At 38.5% G+C, this 21,067-nt stretch overlaps 1 protein-coding gene across 1 annotated transcript in view; it reads left to right on the forward strand.

Moving 5' to 3' along the window:
* The window catches only part of CAMK4 (calcium/calmodulin dependent protein kinase IV), a 210,150-nt gene that overhangs the window by 125,084 nt on the left and 63,999 nt on the right, over nt 1-21,067 (forward strand). The window contains exon 5 of the mRNA XM_048221217.2: nt 13,052-13,124. Within this exon, the coding sequence (XP_048077174.1) occupies nt 13,052-13,124 (73 nt within the window). The remainder of the gene's footprint in view (nt 1-13,051; nt 13,125-21,067) is intronic.

Below are 21,067 nucleotides of genomic sequence, written 5' to 3' on the forward strand. Positions count from 1 at the left end.
AGATATGGCTTCTTTTTCCACACCTCTATAGCTAACTCTTTCGTAGACATATTTCTTCTTTAGGCATTAACGGGGTCAATTTATAGTTAGATCCTGATGCCTTTGGAGCCATGAGGGTCTCTCTAAAAGAGAACTAACATATGTCTCTGCTAATTGTGGTCTATAAGAGAGAAACACTATGTTCTTCAATTGTAAATAACTGCAGGACAGGAATGTCACACTAAAGCTGTCATCTACCAATAGCACTTACTATTTACCTACTTACCTCTATTTGTTTGAATTATTTTTGAAGCAAGTCTCTTTCTGTCCCTCTCCAGCCTTTTTTTTTTGAAAAGATTCTGGTTCTCTCATCTTGTAGTCAGGTTGATGTGATGGCATGGAGTTAATTCAGCTCTAGATAAAAATGAAAAACTAAATATTGTTGATAAATTTCATTTACAGAGATAAATGGATGAAATGTTCAGATTTAACCGAAGATATCTAAAGAATGGCAGACAGCCAGTAAAGCACTCAATCACTTATAAACTCTTAGCGGTCTTAGATCATAGACTTTTTCCCCTCAAATATTGTTGTCCACATATCTGTTGCCATATCTGCTTTGAACTTGGTTTCTCCATTAGGTTACTTAATTCTATAGTTATCTTTAAAATTGTATCAAGCCTAAAATATATCCTGCATTATTATCCATGTATTGCTTTCTTTCTTGAGAGTTAAAAATCATAATATGGTCTCTTTTTCCTGTACTTAGGTCAAAACTAAATTTATTTAATTGTGATCAAAATCCATTCCTGTTGTAATGATGATGTTAATAGTTTCTAATGAATGAACTAATGGAGCAATTGATGAAGAAATAATTATGTTAGTCTTTTATAGTCAAAATGGTTGTATTTTATTAGCAAAAAATCTATTCCATGTTGCTTCTAAAATTAGTGATAAGCATAGTAGAAATCCAAGTGGAATCTGCTGTTTCATGTTGAATATAAATAGTAAGTTGCATAGGACAATTGATTAAAATTTTTGGAATAAAGTCAGTGATTTTTTGTGTCCAAGAAAATCTCCCCAAAGCCCTTTACAAAGTTATGATATCATGGGAAAAAGGAAGCTCTAGAGCTTTTCTGTTTCATCCTTCTCGATCTCATCATAATTCTTAGAAATTCACTGCATTTTTTAAGTGGATACAATGTGAGGTTGTTTGCTTTAAGAGTAAGTTTTCAAATTTTTTTTTCAGAAAATGATTGTATTTTAAAGCAGCTATTTAGCAGTAGCCTTACACTGATCTGATTAAAATTTTGAAGAAGTATTTTTTCTCCTGACTTTTGTCTGACTCCAGTATCAGAATATATTATGGCTTTTTAACTTGTCTTTTTTCTGTTTTCTCCTTGGGTTTTTGCTTGTCTGATTATGCTTGTTCAAATGCCAAACATTATGCATAAAAGATTTGGGAGTATGAGGCTTGAAATGTTGTAACCTTCCAAAAAAGCAGATTTTCTTTTGCAGGCAGTTAAGGTAAGGAGCAGATCACTTTAATCCAATCAGATATTGGGTTGATTCAAAGCTGGGGTTCCTGAAGGCAGATCTATTTCTTGTCAACTCTTACTCATAGCGTTTTGCTCTTTAAGGGTTCCAATTTAAGTCAGGAGATTGTTCCAGGGCCCCCTTTCTTGACAGACCCTAAATGCCAACTTCTGTTCCCTCCATCCTGTGAGATGGCCAGAAGCTTTGTTCGTCTTCTCAGCCTGTTTGCTACTGATGTCGAGTCAGTAAATGCATCAGTAAATGCCTTAAAGGGAAAGCAGAGGCATCCAGTGTTAAGTTTGCTTTGCTGGGTTTTTCTTCTCTCCTGGATCTTGGCTCCTGAAGCCTTCACTTCCTTGGTAACTCTCTGATGTCTTCAAATATATTTTTAAAAAAATATGTTATTTAGCTTGTTTTCATTGTTCTTTCCTAGAGGCTTGTCTCCCCCACTGTTGCTGAGAACAAAAAATCAATATATTTGGTTTTTAAAGTCCTTTCCCAGATACTATGTTTTCCTCTTTTATAGCAATCCTTTGGGGTAGGGAGGATGAAAAGCATTGTCCCCACTTTACAGATATGGCAACTGAGAATGAGGAAAGGTAAATGATCTTCCCAAATCAGGCAGCCAGACTGTCTTCTGGTCTAGCTCTGCTTCCTCATGCAGCCTCGCTGTCTTTCTTATTGAATCCAGTTAGTCCCTTTCAAATCATTTCCAAGAGAGTAAACTATTGTTTATTTTATTTATGGAGAATCATGGTGTATTTGTTGGTCCTATGCAAAGCTATATATTTAGCCCCACTCAATCACTCTTCATGTGTTTTGAGGTATTATTCTATTTTTTTCAAGAGAATAAACTGAGGAAATTAAGTCATAAAGGCAGGCTTGAAACTCAGGTCTATTTGACTACAAACTTTTTTTTTTTCAGTTTTCCAAGCTGAAAATATTCTTTGTAAAAACTGCAAGTGGTCCAAAAGCAAGAGAGGTAGTGGTTATGTTTGGGGACTATGCATTTAGCCTATTAATCATCTGACGGAGTCTTAGTGTATCAGTCCTTAGAGTCATCTCTACTTCAGCATTTCAGGTCTCCTACTGTTGGTGGAAATGGAATTTTCAGGACATTGCCGTTTGAAAAAAATCCAGAAACAGAACTTAGGGTTTTTTCTTGCCCAGTCTCCGTAGAGTTGTGCCATGGTTAGTATTGAGATTAACCAAATGCAGAGTACATCTGAATTTATAGACTGTTGTGTCAAAAATTGGTCATTGATGTACTTGTTTAAAGTGAAGATCTATAAAATCTGGTTGTCTAAAAAGGATAATTAGTCACTATAACGAGGGCCATTTTTGAGTGCCTGCTGGGGTCCTGGCAGTGGCGGGGCATTTTACTAACCATGATCTCATTTAATCCTCACAGTAACACATGTACAAGGTAGGCCTTGATATATACATTTTATAGACCAGATAACCAGGACCAGAGAGGTCCATTAACTACTTTTAGGTCACTCAGCTTATATTTGGTCTACGACAATAATTAAATGAGATTGGACTCAAGTATGTCAGACTCCAAAGCATATGATTATTCTACCATGTCATGCTGCTGCTATGTGAGCAAATGCAAACACTCTTAATACTTAAAATAAAACTTCAAATTAGTAATGTAACACTTTGTCTTACTTGAGTGTTGGCTTAACTTAAATATTAATATGTATATAATTGTTTTTCAACCATTGAAAATTTAAATACATCTTCTCATTTATGCAGTTTTATCTGGCTGTATGTAAAGAAAACATATACTTTGATTTGGACTAAATTTCTAGTCTTTCTAGAAGCTGGGCTATAAAGGAAAGGATAAAAGTGAGATAGTAGTAGGAGACACAGGATAATTGGAGGCTTATTAAGTATTTTAAGCTGGCACACTGGGAACACATTAATTTGCTGGCAGGAAGGAGCCCACAAGCTGGAGAGGTAGGAAAATCTGTGTGAGAGGGACTTATATTTGAAACAATATCCCAGGGAAGACAGAGGGAATAAGATTTGGAGTCAGATAAAAGGATTTGTTTAAAATAGAAAAAGTTCTCTCTTCTTCAGAAGCAGAAAGATTCAAGAGACAGAAGGCTCAAAGGACCTAGAGTAGTCACAACAATGTTGCAAAAGAAGAACAAAGAGGACTTACTCTTGGGGCTGGGATATAATTCTGCTCTACTTACAAACTAGTAAATTAGCCTGTTACACTTTCGTGGGTGTTGGAAAAAGGTATGAGACTCCTGGGTCAGAGACGAAGGATTTGACTGCTCATGGCACAGCAAGCATCATGGACATCAGCTAGTTTGTGTTATTTCCCTTCACTCTGCAAATTCCACAGGGGCAGCACAGCGGGCTTGGGTGGATGCCTACATGTGGAGGCGCCTGTGTTCCAGGAGAGAAAATAACTTAACTGTACATAAACTGGCAGATGAAGAAACAAAATGTACGATTCCACTCACCCATGAAAAGGAATGTTCCTTTGATATGGATGAACCTCAAGAACATTATGCTAAGTAAAAACAAACAAACAAACAGGAAAGACTACATATTGTATGTTTCCATTTATATGAATTTCAGGAAGGGTCAAATCTATAGAGACAGAAAGCAAAGCTATGGTTGCTTAGGGCTGGGAATGGGAGTGTGCTGGGGGAGGGGAGAGTGAAAGAGGTTTAAGTAGTTCAGACTTATTAGTCTCTATTTTAACAATATTGTTGGAAAAGAGAAATTTACCTCCTAACAATGGCTGGGGGACAATGGACTAGGCGCTTGTGGGAAGAAGTGGTGAAGTTTGTAAATGGGAATGTGAGAACAGACTAGGGCAAAAATAAGGATTTTTGAGGAACGCAAAGCGTCTACTGAGGCTGGAGGTTGTATGTTTTTGCAGAGTCTGGTCTGTGGTATTTTACACTGTTGGCTAAACCTCTCCATATCTTTCATGTAGTCTTTGACATTGTCTCTTTTTCCCTTGGATTTTATTCTACCTTTTCAGTTTTCTCCCTTTTTTTAAAGACTTTATTAATTTTTTTGAGAGAGAGCGAGCATGAGCACAAGGGAGGGGGAGACAGAGGGAGAAGTAGACTCCCCACTGAGCAGGGAGTAGGGCTCGATCCCAGAACCCTGGGATCATGATCTGAGCAGAAGGCAGGTACTTAACTGACTGAGCCACCCACATGCCCCTGGTTTTCTCCTTCTTAATCTTTTTCCTGAGTTCCTTTTCTTTTTTACATCCTTTAAATGTCCACCTTTTCCTAAAGTTCTTCCTACGTTCTCTGTAGGTAAATTGGACACTCTCCTGTGGTATCAACCACATTGTTGACTGTTGTCTCAGCAGAGATGAAAACTGTATTTTCAACAATCTGCTAGACATTTTCACCTGCACATGCCATAGGCACCTCTAGATCAGTATGTCCTCAAATGAACTCAGCATTCTTCCCTCCACTCTCTTCTTTTTATAATAATTTTTTATTATGTTATGTTCGTCACCATACAGTACATCCTTAGTTTTTGATGTAGTGTTCCATAATTCATTATATGCGTATAACACCCAGTGCTCCATGCAATATGTGCCCTCCTTAATACCCATCACCAGCCTATCCCATTCCCCCACCCCCTTCCCCTCTGAAGCCCTCAGTTTGTTTCCCAGAGTCCATAGTCTCTCATGGTTCATCCCCCTTCTGTTTACGCCCCCCCCCCCCGTTCATTCTTCTGTTCCTTCACCCACTGATCTTCCTGCTATTTCTTATGTTCCATTAATGAGTGAAACCATATGGTAATTGTCTTTCTCTGCTTGACTTATTTCACTTAGCATTATCTCTTCCAGTCCCGTCCATGTTGCTGCAAATGTTGGGTAATCGTTCTTTCTGATGGCTGAGTAATATTCCATTGTATATATGGACCACAACTTCTTAATCCAGTCATCTGTTGAAGGGCATCTTGGCTCCTTCCACAATTTAGCTATTGTGGACAATGCTGCTATGAACATTGGGGTGCATATGGCCCTTCTCTTTACTACGTCTGTATCTTTGGTCTTCCCTCCATTCTCAATCTTGCTTCCTCCTCCTACCTCTGAGTTGACTTAACATCTGAGCTGGTCAGCATTGAATTCTCCCTCTTCCTCTCACTCTGCCCAGCCCCCTCCCCAGAACTCTTTCTCTGAGCAGCTTTCAGATCCATTCTCTCTCCCCTTTCCCACTGCCTGTGCCCTTTTGAACCTTCACATTGTCTTTCCCATTGCCACAGACTCCTAACTGGCATTAATTTCACTGTCTTCCATCCCTCTATGTTTAAAGCACTGATTTGATCAGATCAGCCCAAAAACCTACTCCCTAAAAGTCAGTTCTTTTAAGCATAGCACACGAAACAAGGTAATCTGGCCTCACCCTAGTGTTCTGGCTTCATCACCCACCTTTATTCCCTTCTCACCACTACGCCAACCAGAGCACATTGCCTTTACCTTCAGTGGGCTCCTAGTCTTGAAGAGGGAAAGTAAAAATGCTATATGGACCCTAATACTATCTTTCAATACTACCATCATCTCCCCAAAATGTGTTAGGGCTTACAGAAGCAACCACAATATCACAAGATAAAAAATAAATAAATAAATGAGGTCAAGGAACTAAAAAGGAAATAAAAATAAGAATCTGTACACAAAAGACATATCATAAGATACTTCATATTTGCTAGAGGTTGGCCACAGATTTGGCATAAGTCTTCATGTGGGGATGATACATGGTATAATTGGGATATAAACACAGTCCTTTGGGCGCAAAATCAGGGGGTCTTCTAAGGCAGAAATGGCTTCAGGGAGGAATAGAATATTTTAGCTGAATTTTAAGTGAGAAATCAGAAATTAGCGAGTAACGGATAGAGGGAAGGGTAAAGGGATATCCAAAAGCAGAGCACTTTGGCAGGACTAGAAATGAGTTCCTTAGTCTCTGTTTTAGAAGCTGTTCTAGACAGAAAGCAAGCAATTGCTAGATATTTGTCAAATGAATGACTGAATAAACACTGTGCTCTTGGACAATGTGTATTACATCTTTGAGTCAGGCTTTTCATTTACAGTATAAGAGAATTGGGCCAGGGCTCCCTTAGGCCCATTCCCAGGTCTGTAGCTTGATTTGACCTCCCCTTTCTCCTGCACTGTCACCTCCCCGACCAGCATGCACAACTCCCTCACTCTCTCCCTGGCTTTCAAATTTAACAGTGTCACTAGTGTCTTTGAAACTATTTTTTAAGCATATGAATTTAACACTCTTCAGGAGAGCTCTTAGAAAAAGCATCAATATAGGCTAAGATGCCATCAATGAAATGTGAAAAGGCAGTGAATGAGGCTTATAAAGGACTGATAGATTTACACAAGGTACAGCAGAATTCACTTTAATGTATGTGACTGAGGATTGATGTACTGGCAGCCCTTAAGACTTGGTTCCTGAAACTCCTGTTTGGGGCTTTTAACCTATGTCGTTTGATCCTTCAGTACACATTGTCATCAGACCAGTATCTTTCTTGCAAAAACCTATAGTCATCTAATAGCACCTCCATTTGAGAAAAAGCTATCACTGGTGGGGGGAGAAGTAGGGCTTCTAATCTCCGTGCCAGGAAGTCTGAGGGCCTCAGGATATGATCAGATTAGAGCTCTTCAGCTGCATCGCCGGTGCTAACTGCCAAGCTGGAGATGTGCTCAATTCAATTTGCAGCAATTAAGGTGACAGCAACAAATGCACAAAAGTCTTATTTTCAGGCAGATCCGTGGAGAGAAATAGGCGTTGCCTGTGCTGCTTTGCCCTGCAATTTTAAAATGTTGAGAAGGAAACCAGTTCCAACTGTGGGGAGGAGGGGCACGCACTCCCACACGGCCAACGGTGGCAGTAAAGGCACCGTCCAGGACGAAGAAGGCCTGTGCAAGCCAGAATCACAGCCTGGGAGCCTATCCCCGTTGTACTTCCTTCCCAGATCTGCAGATGTCAGCTAGGCCCGTTAGTGACTGAGGAACCTATGCAAACGAGAGCTCAGGGTAGGTTTTTGGGTCCTGTTGTGATTAAAGTCCTAGGAGAGATTTTGTTTTTACCCCCGAGTCTTCTAGCCCAGTTCACAGAGGAACGATGAGAAATTGTGCCGCACAGCAGCAAACTTCATGGCCCTGGACCTTTGAAAACAATCTTAAGATGCTGGTAACATCTTAACTGCTTTCTTATTATTTTATAGAGCATGAAAAGGAAGATTAGTTTGCTAAATCTAAGGGGAAATAGAGCAATAAGTATGTTTAAATATAAAAACCAAACTATCAACCAAAAGTGTCCTTTTTCTACAGCTCTAAAACCCTTACAATGATTGAATATTTCATTGCTCCAACAAATTGAAGGCATTAGTATATTTTATGTCAAGCTATAAACCCTTGGCTATATATACGTGGCAACTTGTTTTTTTTTTAAATTCCAATTAAATTTTATGTAGAAATCGTTACGTGTTGCCTCGTGAAAGAAATGCTTGCTGTATTTTGCTGAATTTGAATCACTTTGATTTTTTTCAAAATAAGTTTCTAAAAAGACCATGTTATTACAATAATATCTAGGTACTAACTGAATGTATTCCTAAGACCAGCAACACCCTCTCTACTTGGTGCATTTGCTTTGGGAGCTTCTGTATGGCTGCTCTCCCTCTGGATTGATAGCCAGGTTCTTGTAGTGAGCGTCACTTCCCCGTCCGGGGCTTTGTTTCCCATGAGAAGGAACACAGGCAAAGAAGTTGCTCACATGTCCATGGTCTGAAATTCCTCTGTCACCCATTCACTTGGCAGTTAGTATTGATTCTACAAATATTTATTGACTGCCCACTATGAGCAAGGCTTGGAGGTAGGCCCTGTGGGTGAAACAATCTAGTGAGAAGGCTAAGAATTTTCCCACAATAACCTGCAGAAGGCCTTGGCCAAACACACCTACTGTAGTCATGCCTAAATGAAAAGGATTGCAAGACTTCATTTTCCTTTGCTTGGTCACTGATGTCTTCACTTGCAGTCTTAGCCGTAGATTATAAACCTGCCTTTGCAACTTGAGAAGTTCACTGTTACTGATCTTTCTAGTCACCCATGAATGTCCTGGTTGGTAGCGCAACTGATAAAATACTCAAAGTTGAATGTTTTGAGTTGCAGAAACCTAACTCTGTAACACTCTGATGAACAAATCAACTGGGAACAAAATCCCTTGGAGCAGAAGGAGCCTGGAAGAGGCACGGTTAAGTCCTAATAGTAGGGCTAAGCTGTGGCAAGTGTAGCTCCTGGGGATGGGGTGGGGAAGGCACCTGCATTCTATGCTCCTGTCCCACATATCTGCTCTAGAGACCTTCTTGACAAGAGAATTTGTAAATCCTTTGGCTGTACAAACCTCAGTATAACATGTAGTACATCCGTGGTGATGTTTTGTTAATAATTTCTGTACTACCCGCAGTCTCATCTGGGGCAGGACCCAAATCTTATTCTTTACAGATTCAGCAAATACCTGGCTCATGTTAGACAGAAATATTGGTTGACTATCACTATGCCCTCTGCACTCTCTAATTCTCACTACAGTGTTGGTCCTTTTTCTTAGAACAGTCTTCTTCCTCTCCAGTCACTGCTCCTCCACACCTACCCCACTCTCAGCCCCCACCCTTTCTGCAACTAGAAAACTTCTGTACACCCTTGAGGTCTGAGCTGAGATATAGCTACTTCCGGAATCCTTTTCCCACCCTGCACAGCCTCCAGAATAGATCACTGGTCCTCTCTCTGAGCTCTCGGGTCATTTTCTAATACCTCTGCCACAGCATTTAGCACAGTGTGTCGATTGTTGTCTGTCTGCTTATACCAAGAGAAACCCCATGAGTGCAGAGGCCATGTCTGGTTCACTTCTAAATGCCCAGCACATAACAGTCATTCCATAATATTTATTAAATAAATGAATGAATGGACATATCTGTTAGAATGCATCCTTTATATTAACAAGATGAAATATCTTACTAATTTAACTTATACTGTGGAAAATTAATGAGATTTCCATGAACTATTCTTATACCCACTACTCTTCCCTCTCTCACACCTGAAAACAGGTCCCCCCAAAATTCAGTCCTTTATCCAGCCAGTCCCTAGATATTCACACACAAGGTCATATTCTGAACACAAGCATTGAACTCTAAATTATTCCCAAATGAAAATGTATAAACATCATATTTGGGCCAAAGCTTGAGAAGTCATAATAAATCAAAATATAGGGAGGAATTTCTAGTGTGTGAAGCATTGCCTCTCTAAGAGGTAATGATGTTCATAAGAACTCCTGTATTTGATAGACAAGGAGGATTTCTCATCAGGGAGGCTGCACGTGGTTGTGCAAGTTGGCTCTATACAACCCCAAGGAGTAGTGCTTGCCTAGACTAAGCCATGAGGAGCACCCTGTAGGGGGGTACCACAAAACGGTTGCAATAAAGCTCTAGCCTTGGTAAGTGGCCATGGGGAAAATCCACACTGTTTTTTGCAGGGCAGGAGGTAACTGATTTTATCCTCTTCTGGGAAGAAAGGGAGGTGGAAAGAAAGTTAACTATTGGCCATTCCTTTCTACCATCTTTGTAACAACTCCCTCTGTTAACAGGACTGGAGACAGCCAAGCTGCTGAGAGTGCAGGTGCCACACACAGAGGAGACACCAATTACATTTGAATTGGTTGATGGACATATCACAAAATCCACATTTAGAACAAAATGCAGAGGATTGTGTAATAGTAGCCAAAGTTCTCAACTTACCCTGACACAGTAGTCCTTCTTTTCCTCTTCTCTCATGCTTAATTTTAATATGTTCAGAAAGTATAGTACAAGTAATTATTTCAATTAAATGTTTAGTAAGTAGTCTATGTAACTTATTCGTGAATTGGAAGAATTTGTGATCTTGAAAGGAAATATTATCTGAAAATTGATTTTCAAGAACTGAATAATAATGATTCCCTGAATATTGTTACCCACTTTCACATTTTATTTGAAATGTGTACAGAACAGGTATCCAATGAGTAAAAAGGTGAGGAAAGATATTCCATCTTTCATCCTTTGAAAAGATGATGGGTTTGTGTTTCTTGACAATGTTCTGAATAATTGAATAGAAAAAATAATTGAAATTTTTGCATCAATATAATTTTTTGAATCTTGATAATTATGGTCATAAAGGTATCTTCTTATATATTATTTAATTTATTTCTGTTTTTTTCTGCTCTTCTGCATCATCCATCCTCTATTTTGGAAAGATTTTATAGATTTTTAATTCCAGCTTTTATAGATTTTTAATTCCAGCTGCCTCAAGAACTTACTTCTTACCACAACATTAAAAAAAAGAAGAAAGGAAGATAACTTTCTGAGAAATAAATATGCTACTTAAAATATTAACAGTCTAAAAAATTTCAATGCAAAACTATAAAAAAATGTTTAAGTTTTGTTTCTTATATGTTTTAAATTGACCTTTTTCAGACATGTCTTCACCATAAACTTTTTGTCAGCTGAAAACATCTTATGCAAGTTGGTAATCTTCAGTGCTGTCAAAAATGTGTTTTCTCTTGAAACTTTGGGAAGATAGAAACAGCAACAGTGTGGTTTTCCAGTTGTCCCAAATATCCCTATACAAGATATTTGTCAGAATCTCACAGACAATATCTATAACAAAACCAGGTGACAAGGCTTCCCCATGGAGCCTAGAAAACAAGTAAATGAGGACAAACTAATGATGATTGCAAGAGCCCCATGGTATTGGCATCTATGTTAGAGGAAGAAAGAGGTCATTGATGAACCCGAGAATAGGAGAACACTCAAATCTCCAAAGCCTCCAAATCACTGAGAAGCAGAATGGGCCAATACAAGAACAGCTGAAATTGTGAGGGCTTTTTGCCTTCCAAATTTCTGGGAAGCACAAGGGCTGCACCCACAGTAAGGTCTGAAGAGACAAATGCAGTCAAGACCCTGTGAACTCCTGAAACTAATATCTGAAGCCCCCTTGTGTACATGAGGAGAAACTGCTGAGAAGAGACTCCAGTAACCAGAGCAGAGATGCGTAGAGGCAAGGGAATGAAGTTCCAGATAGAAAAGAGATCTTAGAAAGTTTGAGGTCATAATTTTGAATGCTTCATGAAAACAATCAGTCAGGGGCCATGAAACTAGAAAAGATAGTCTGACCTATCACTCTATCAAAAAGGTTAAGAAAACCAACTTTGCTTAAAAATAAGCAGCAACAGACAGGTGTCTCCATCAACTGCAATACAAAATGATTATAAGAGCACAGAAAATCAGCATGTCAGGAGGATATGCCCACAAACAGATGAAAGTATAACATGATCTACAGAATATTAAAGTTAATATTACTTAATACTAAAATTAAGAAAATTATAGAAGAAAGAACAATAGAAATCAAAAGTAGAAAAACTCATGATGTGTCTAATTGCACACCCCTCAAAAAGAAAAACCAAAGCCGTGGAAGAAAACAAAGCATTCTAACTGAGGAAAACATTACTGAAATTAAAATGGAAAAGACTTAAGTTAAAAGAAAGATTCCTGGGGCGCCTGGGTGGCACAGCGGTTAAGCACCTGCCTTCGGCTCAGGGCGTGATCCCGGCGTTGTGGGATCGAGCCCCACATCAGGCTCCTCCACTATGAGCCTGCTTCTTCCTCTCCCACTCCCCCTGCTTGTGTTCCCTCTCTCGCTGGCTATCTCTGTCAAATAAATAAATAAAATCTTTAAAAAAAAATAAAAAAATAAAAGAAAGATTCCTTAAAGGAAAAGAAAGTTTCCTCATCTACTCCATGCAAAAAGAGCAAGTCATTTATTTGGAACAGAAAGCCAGATGGAGAGAGAGGAGAGGGGAGGGGTAAGGAGCAGGGAGCTACAGGTAAAAGGAGGATAAGAGACACAAATACCAGTCAAATTGTGTGCACCTTATTTGGATGCAGATTCAAACAAACAAATTTCAACATGTCCAAGACAATTGGAAATTTGAAACACTGTGTATTTGAAAATATTAAGGAATTGTAATTTATAGGCATAATAATGGCATTGTAGTTATGAATTTTGAAAGGTCCTTTATATTTTTAGAGACAAACTCCTTATTTATGAATGAAATTATGTGATGCCTGATATTTGCTTTAAAATAAAAAAGAGGATGGGAAATAATTGAGTGGATAGATAAAACAACACTGACCATGACTTAATAATTATTGATGCTGTGTGACAATTACATGGGATGGTTCATGGTATGTTGCCTGCTTGGTATATGTTTAACACGATTCCCAGTACAGGGTTTAAAAAGAATTTTTTTGTCCTCAGGATGGCCAGTTCAAGCCCAGGCAAAATAAATGTGTTTCATTTTCCTAAAGAAACCCAAGGTTTCTAGAGTATCAGTTTGTAGAAGTATTTCCCCCAGCATTAATGCTGGCACGTTTACATTAATTCAGTTAACTTCTCTTAACATCCACTGCCCTGAATGCATGTGTCTGAGAAGCATTTCCTGGTTTTTTTTAGGATTGTGGAGAAGGGATATTACAGTGAGCGAGACGCTGCAGATGCTGTTAAACAAATCCTGGAGGCAGTTGCCGTAAGTGTGAATTGACAGCAATAGCATAACTCTTGGTAACCTTTTCCTTGTACAGCATCGTCCCTTAACAAGTGCATGTCTGTGACCAGCCGTAACATTTACAGCAAAATAGTATGAAATACTCTGGAGACAGTATGTTGAATACATTTATATTTTCTCTTGATTGCTCCCACTCTGAAAGATGCAGTTCTCCTATATAATGCCATACATCTGTTAAAGTAATTTCCCATTATTATGAAATCAAATCAGACTTTGGGGCTTATGGTCCTTCTCTCTTTCCATTTCTTGAGTTTGTTTATTGTTTTTGTTGTTTGGCAGGGAAGTGGAGGAAGGTGGAACGTGATAAATATAGATCTGGGAGCATAGAGATTATTGATTTTTCTTTCAAGACAAGAAATAAGGGAATTCAAGTGAAAAATTCTGACAATTTTTTTTAAGGAAGAAATATAAGTTAATGCTTTTAAGGAGAATAAAGTTTTGTAAGTTAATGGTGGAAACATGCACTCACATTTACACAAAAATATAATTTTGAGAAGCTTGTTGGATTGAATTAATAAGGAAAAATTTGCCTAGATGAAACAAACTCTGCTGGTGAAAACCTTCCCATATATTCAATGGTGTCTAATATCTGCTGGAACACGTTGGTGATTCATTTATTGAATATGAAGTCGGAACAAATTATTCTCTGAACAAACAGGAATGAAGCCCAAGGGGAAATGTTTATCAGGGTTAAAGAGACAAATGTATAAAATATACCCAGAATTAAGATATATTCCATTGTTTACAGTCAATTATATAACTAAAATCATCATTCAGTATCTTGAGAAACCAGCCATAGTGACAAAAGCACATGTCCTGTGAATTTTACCCCCAACTAAAACAGGAAGGAGGGAAGAGAGAAGGGAGAGAGGGAGAGAAGAAGGAAGGAAAGGAGGGACTCTAACATCTAACTAGCTTATCTATCACCGATGAAAAGGAAAAAAATAGTCTCCACAATCTGCATAGGACTGCTAGAGAGAGTAGATCTATGGTCTAATCAAATCCATGATTGCGCTATCAACACCAAGTTCAGTTGGCTTTATAGCCCAGTCTTTCCAAATTATTCCTTCCTATAAAAGTGTTTTGGTCTTTTTGCTATGGTGGGGTATAAAAAATTTGAATTGGGGGTGGAGAAAAGCTGGAGAGGCTGCCCTGAAATTTTACTCTAAATATATAGTGCAGCCCCTGATTATATGAATATTGAATTTCAAATTCATACTCTTATTATACCTTAAATAACCACTCCGTTCTAGATTTTTCATCAAACAGTATAGTTACCATCCCTGGTTTCCTAAGCTTGCCAATTTGGGAATGATTTTTAACTCTTCTCCCCTCATATCCACCTTCCCAACTTTAGTTGGGTCTTCCTTCTACTGCCCATGAACCTAGTCCTGCTCCCTGCCATGCCGTGACTGCTCCTGATGTGCTTTATTAAACGAAACCAAACAAACAAAACAATACCACTTCTAGTTGCTTCCAGTCCCTGGCTTAAAGATATAAGTCTAGAATTTTCTTTTGCAGTCCCTATTTTCATCTTGTCACTTCTGAGTTCAATAATGGCCATTTTATGCCTTTCTTAAGTACGCATTTAAAAACTTCATTCTTCATTACCACATGCAATAGATTATCTAGTTAAGTAAACGTGCTGGCAGTGGCCCACCATCACTTTACCCAAATCAGCAGGCAGCTAGTGTAACAGTTAAGATTACTTTGGGAGTCAGACAGAGCAGGGTTCAGTTTCTAGATATGTGAGCTTGGCCCGAGTCACTAAGTTATCTTTGAGCCTCAGTTTCCTCATGGAAAATACGCATAATATTCAATCTAACAGAGTTGTGGGAAAGACTAAATAAGATGAAGGGAAAAGGATAAACAACTTTGGACTCAGTACATTCATGTAAAGGTGTATTAGATGTTGTAAATCTATACACAGATGTCTGCTCCCCAGCTAAGTACTAAAATCAGAAACAACTGACGGTAGTCACTGCTCAGTTACCAAATAAGTAACTGAAAATTTATCAAAATAGGAAGTCACTATTAACCGTTTTGTCTTTCTAGATACTGATACGTTTAGTGAAACATCCTTGTTATCATTTTTCTACTCATTTCATATGAACAAAGCTTTCTTCATAACTTGCTCCCATTCATGAGATTCTTTTCTGCTAACTTACTATCATTTAATTCTTTTCCTGGCATTCAAAATGCACCTTCTTCAATATGTTCTTTCTGGTTGCCTCCATCCATTTAGGTCAGCTCTTGATTCTTTTGGCTTATCACAGTGGGCATGCTTCAATTTAGTGATACCTCAGGTTGCTGACTGGGAGAGCTCTGTCCTCATTCAGTGAATGAGAAATGAATGCTTTCCGCATCAGACTCTTCCACCTATTGGAGTTACACCAATTAAGGAATAAAAGGGCCCCCAACAGGGATGCCCCAGATAGGGTACCCCACATAGAAAAGAGGGACTAGACTTCAACTCTATTCCAGATTTGCAAAGATGTATTGAGTAGTCTACTCAATTTAAAACAAAAAGAAAATTGTTATTCTACCTACTCAGAAAGTTTCAGTTTAATAAGTAGGTTACCGACCAAAGGGGGAAAAAAAAGAGAGAGGCAGACCGAGAAACAGACTCTTAACTATAGAGAACAAACTGTTGGTTACTGGGGAGGGTGGATGGACGGGGATGGGGGAAACAGGTGAAAGGGATTAAGAGTACCTTTGCTGTGATGAGCACCAGGTGAACCAGGTGATGTATGGAAGTGTTGAATGACTGTATTGTATACCTGAAACTAATATTACACTGTATGTTAACTAACTGGAATTAAAAAAAAAAAACTTAAAACAAATAACAAAAAAATGAAAAAGAGAAATAAGTAAGAGCAAAAAAATAAATTACCACATTAAAGTCACTCTTTGAAAGAAGTTTTATAAAAACCAAATCTTCTCTGATTGCTACAACTATGGATTAACTTAGAGGGGAAAAAAAAAATTAAAGTCATTTCCTTAAGTGTTCCACAGGTAGAAAGCAAGCAATTTAAAACTTGTGGGAAGTGGTTGACATTTATGAAATATTTTATTGTCAACTACATAGCTATAGATAGCTTTAAAAATAGGACAGTTGGGAACTCAAAGTAATCAGTGATACATCTCACATTTCCTCTGGATAACACACTCAGGAGACTATATCTAGGCTGGGTTTTGAAAGCACAGAAGGAGAAAGCTTAAAGATTGAAAAGTTCTTGGGAAATATGTTATGGGGATAATTATACCCCTTAGGTAACAAATCTGGCAATCCTTCCCTTCCTCCCCACTTCACCCTAATTCTTGCCCCAAATATTTCACAGTATTTGTCTGACTATAATCTTGCTCCTTCTGCTTTTTAGCTTTAAATAGAATTTTTGAAAGCTTTTAAGTGAATTTGAAAGATGTTTCCCTCCTTAAGTTTGAATTCATCCAGTTAGTCTTTGACGGCAGATCATTAAGCCTTCTTGAGTATTCTATCTTCCTGAAATGAATTCCAGGTAGTCCCAAATTAGATGGTATAGGTCAATCTGGACATTCTGGAAGGTTCATCATGTCCTTATCTGTCATAAAGCACAATGCCAAACCTTAAAGCCCTCCTTTTCCATTTACTTAAAAAACATAACCAGGGAATATTCCATCACCTCTGACATCTCTTACTGTTGCCACCACCTCCTGTTCTTTTCTTGTCCCCCCGATATCCTACTGTTCCTCTGTTTCCAAAAAAAAATCGCTATCTCCCTTTTTTCTCCGCTCCTGATGCCACTTTCCATCTTTTGCTAGCCATAGTTCTCTTAGGTATGTCTTAATTTCAAAGTCATGACTTGAGAGCCTGGAGAAACTTGTACATATAGAGTATATATTGAATTTAATAAAATAGAAGGAAATGGTTGAAGAACTTAAATTTATGTCTACTACCGTAGCACATAGATTTTGGGTTAGAATTTTTTAAAAGATTGTGATAATGGGGGTGAAGAGTTGCAAACAAAAGCATCCAAACCTTGAAAGTTATGGACACCAATATGGCATCTCAAGATTGAAGTAAAACAGGATGTGGACGTGATTATAAGGATGCAGGAAAAGATGAAATAGTACAGGCTTCTTTTGGTAAAAAATTTTTCAAACCTGTAGCTTCCCCTAAAAAAGAAGAGATTTACCATATTAAAGAGTCAATTGATAAAGAATTGATGACTAGATGTTGAAGAACTGGAAAGGCAAAAGTGTAATACTAAGCTTAGGTACCACGGAGGTAGCATCGCAGGAAGCAACCTCCCCTCAGACTGGGGCGAACAAAACAAAGAGTGGGAGATGATTAAAACGTAGACATTTAAAAGGAGGTGTGATGAAGGCTCACTGCTTGGCTGTGCTGGTATCTAGTCTCTGACCTAAAGGAATTGCCCCCAAAGCTGGCACTCAAACCGTTGAGCTCATTGATGAGATTGGTAGTCTAGCCAGCTAGTGCTGGTGTTGCCAGAGAGGAACCTGGTTGGTTCTGCGAGCATTGGAAAATCTGCAATCAGCAGCTACTACCAGAATGATCTGCACTGCAGGGTGAAAACGCGTCTTTAGGGTGCATGGGAATAACAAGCAGAAAGGTAGGCACAGAAAGCAAATAGGACTGAGCAAGAAGTCCGTTCACGCTCTCCCAGCCTTCCCCTCTCTCTCTAGTGCCGTCTAATGGCAGAGCCAAACAGGAAGCCAGCAGAAGAAGGAAAAGTGGCTTCTAATTCGTGTCAGCTTCACAAAGTGGATTATAGAAGGGTGATTTACAGTTGAGAGACAATAACTTAATAAATGGTACAGGAATTTATTTGAAAACAAAAATAAATTCTCAAAGTTCCTGTTGCTATTCATGGTCATCTAAAATGTTCAGTCTTTACTAATGTGCATTGCATGGTTCTAGAAGTCAATGAAATCAAAACAAGTACAGCAGCATTGAAATAAATGATTGTCTATATTTAATACCAAGTACTATGCTTGATAACATTTATAGGTTTAATGGGTAATACACACATTATCAACTTTATATTATTTGACACTTTTAAACCATCTTCCCCCTAACCTCTCAATGAGCTCTGATGGGCAGTCTGCCTGTGGGCTCTGGGGAAACTTCTTCACAGTAAAAGGAGACCTGATGGCAGCATGAAGTCCAAAAGCAGTGAGGCCAGTTAGGAAGATATGGCAAAGTCAAGTCAAGAGTTGAAAAACATCTGAAGGGACATGGGTTGTGATTATATGAATGAAATGAATGAAATGTGCTAACCAACTAAGCTCAGAATTCCCCTTGAATTTTCCTGGTCGATATTAATGAATGTTACGTATGTGAAGACGTGGAGATAATGAAAAATAATCTAGAGCAGGGAGCATGCAGAAGAGCAGTTTAGAGGTTTAATAAGAAGTTCTCACAAAACTCTCTCACTTGCGTTAACGCTCTCTTCTCGCCTCTGCGCACTTGCTCTGTGAGATATTATTCCGCTTTCTTCCATCCAGTCTCACAGCTCCTCTGATGACCTGTGTTTCGACCTTTCCTGTTTCCCTCTCATCTAGCTGAGAACTAATGATGAATAGAACAACAGCAAAAATAACAAACATTTTAAGAGACCAGCCAAAGCCTTTAGAGCAGGGCGATTGTATTCACTGCGTACAGCACTCATTGGAGGTCCCCAGGAGAGCTATAGAAAGGTAAATATGAGACAGTCCCTGCCTGGAAGAATTAACAAGACAAAGAGGATTTTTTTTTTTAAGATTTTATTTATTTATTCGACAAAGAGCACAAGCAGGGGGAGTGGCAGAAGGAGAAGCAGGCTTCCGGCAGAGCAGGGAGCTGGAGGACGTGGGGCTCTCGATCCCAGAACCTGGGACTTAACTGGGACACTTACCTGGGCCACCCAGGCACCTCAAGGCAAAGAGGATTTTAAAAAAGAACATCTAAATTATCTTTCTTCTCAGGATTGAGGTGAGTGTTTTCACTATTACAAAAGCCCATTTTAGTGTTATGGACATGACATCTGATTCGTGTTTGACGACCTCGGGTGATAGTCTTTACAGATTCATTTATAGCTATTCTGGCAGGTTTCTGTTGATTACGGCATGAGATTCATAGATTCATTGACTTTGGAACAGGAGAATTGGATAATCTCAAGAAAGGGTGGGAAATATTGTCTAGTTAATGACAGCAGTATCCAAAAAAAGCACAAAAAAGGAAACAATGTAATGATAGAGAAGTACTCACAGTACCCTTACAAGGTCAGGAAAGGCATGTATTGTTTCTGTGTCTATAGATGACCTATGAAGAGTAATGTGAATCAAGAGAAAGAGAAAAAGATGGGAATTCAAGCTATAAGGGAATACAGTTTTAAGTAAGGTAACATAAGTTTTAATTATGTTTAGAAATGCTTATTCCAAACAGGTGTGTATAAGCAGACCATAAGGGGAAGGATATTATCATATTATCACGGTACCTTTTTTATTTTAAACAAACCTTACTCTAATCGGTAACTTGGCCTATTTTCCATTCCTGTGACACCGTATTGCCCATATATATATATATATTCTGTTCCTCTAATACTCAATGCTCTGAAAAGCTGAAATTCAGAAAAAAAACTGAGCAAAGAATTCTACCACCCACAATGGGGTCTCTAGGAGGACAGTCTCTTCTTTACATCGATATAATTTATGTACGATAGCCTCTACCTACTACAGGCTACAAGGTAAGGACTCACGGCTGGAAAGATTCCTTTGACAGTGATCCCCTTTTAAGAAAGAATGATTGTGTGGAAAATATCAAAGTATTGTGCTTTGAAGGTGAACAGTTATCTTTTCTTTGTAAATGTGCTTCTCTCCAAGGATGGTAGAGTGACTACGGTTAGACTCTAGTTAACCATTTCTCTGTTATTCTTCCATTGTTTGTTTATTGGAGGATGGGGATGGGACCATGAAATTTATTTCCTTGCTCTCTGGTATTAGTTCTCTGCCCAAACCTAAAGTATTCCCAGTCTTGAAGGTGTGAAGTTCTATTTTATGTTATATGGTGCATTGTGAATCTACTACTTGTAATGTCTTTGCCCCATAAAAATGAATTTTTATTTTGGTAATGGCCAATTCGGAAGTTGTGTTGAAACACATGAATAATTCTCTCAAGTAGGTAGAATATTTTTTTTTATTTCTGGAAGGAGAACATTTAGGAATATTATAATATTCTGTTAATTTCACTCTTTGAACATGGAATTTTGATTTTATTATTATTAAATAATTGAGAAACAAATTCTGCAAAAGTTTTACAAAATATTTTTACCTGCCTAGTAAGTGAGAAATACATAATTCAACGAAGATGTCAAATAACATACAGGCACAGGCCTAGATAATAGCCTACGTACATTACACCAGTCATAGAAACAGAAGGTTAACTGGATTTTCTTATTTTAATCACTGTCTTCCATCCCACCTCAAGTGTTTAGCTCCTGAATACGGAATGTTCACTGAAGTCCAGTTTACTCAAGTACCCTTACTTTGAGATGCAGAATTTCTCAATGGGGACAATGGGGACACTAGTGTCATTTGGGCAGGGCAGTTCTTAAGTGTTGAGTAGTCCTGGCTATCTCAACCTATTTTGGCTGCTATAACAGGATACCATAGATTGAGTGGCTTAAACAATAAATGTTTATTTCTCACAGTTCTGGAGGCTGGGAATTCCAGATCAGGGTGCCGGCATGGTCAGATTTTTGGTAAGGGCTCTCTGTTCCTGTTTTTCAGACTGCTGCCTTCTTTCTGTATCCTCAGGTGAGGAAGAGAATGAGCTCTGGTCTCTTCATCTTCTTAAAAGGGCACTAATCCCATCATGGGGCTCCACCCTCAAGACCTTAGATCTAATTACTTTCAAAGGCTTC

Source organism: Ursus arctos, unplaced genomic scaffold, assembly GCF_023065955.2.
Source record: "Ursus arctos isolate Adak ecotype North America unplaced genomic scaffold, UrsArc2.0 scaffold_5, whole genome shotgun sequence".
Lineage (NCBI taxonomy): Eukaryota > Metazoa > Chordata > Mammalia > Carnivora > Ursidae > Ursus > Ursus arctos.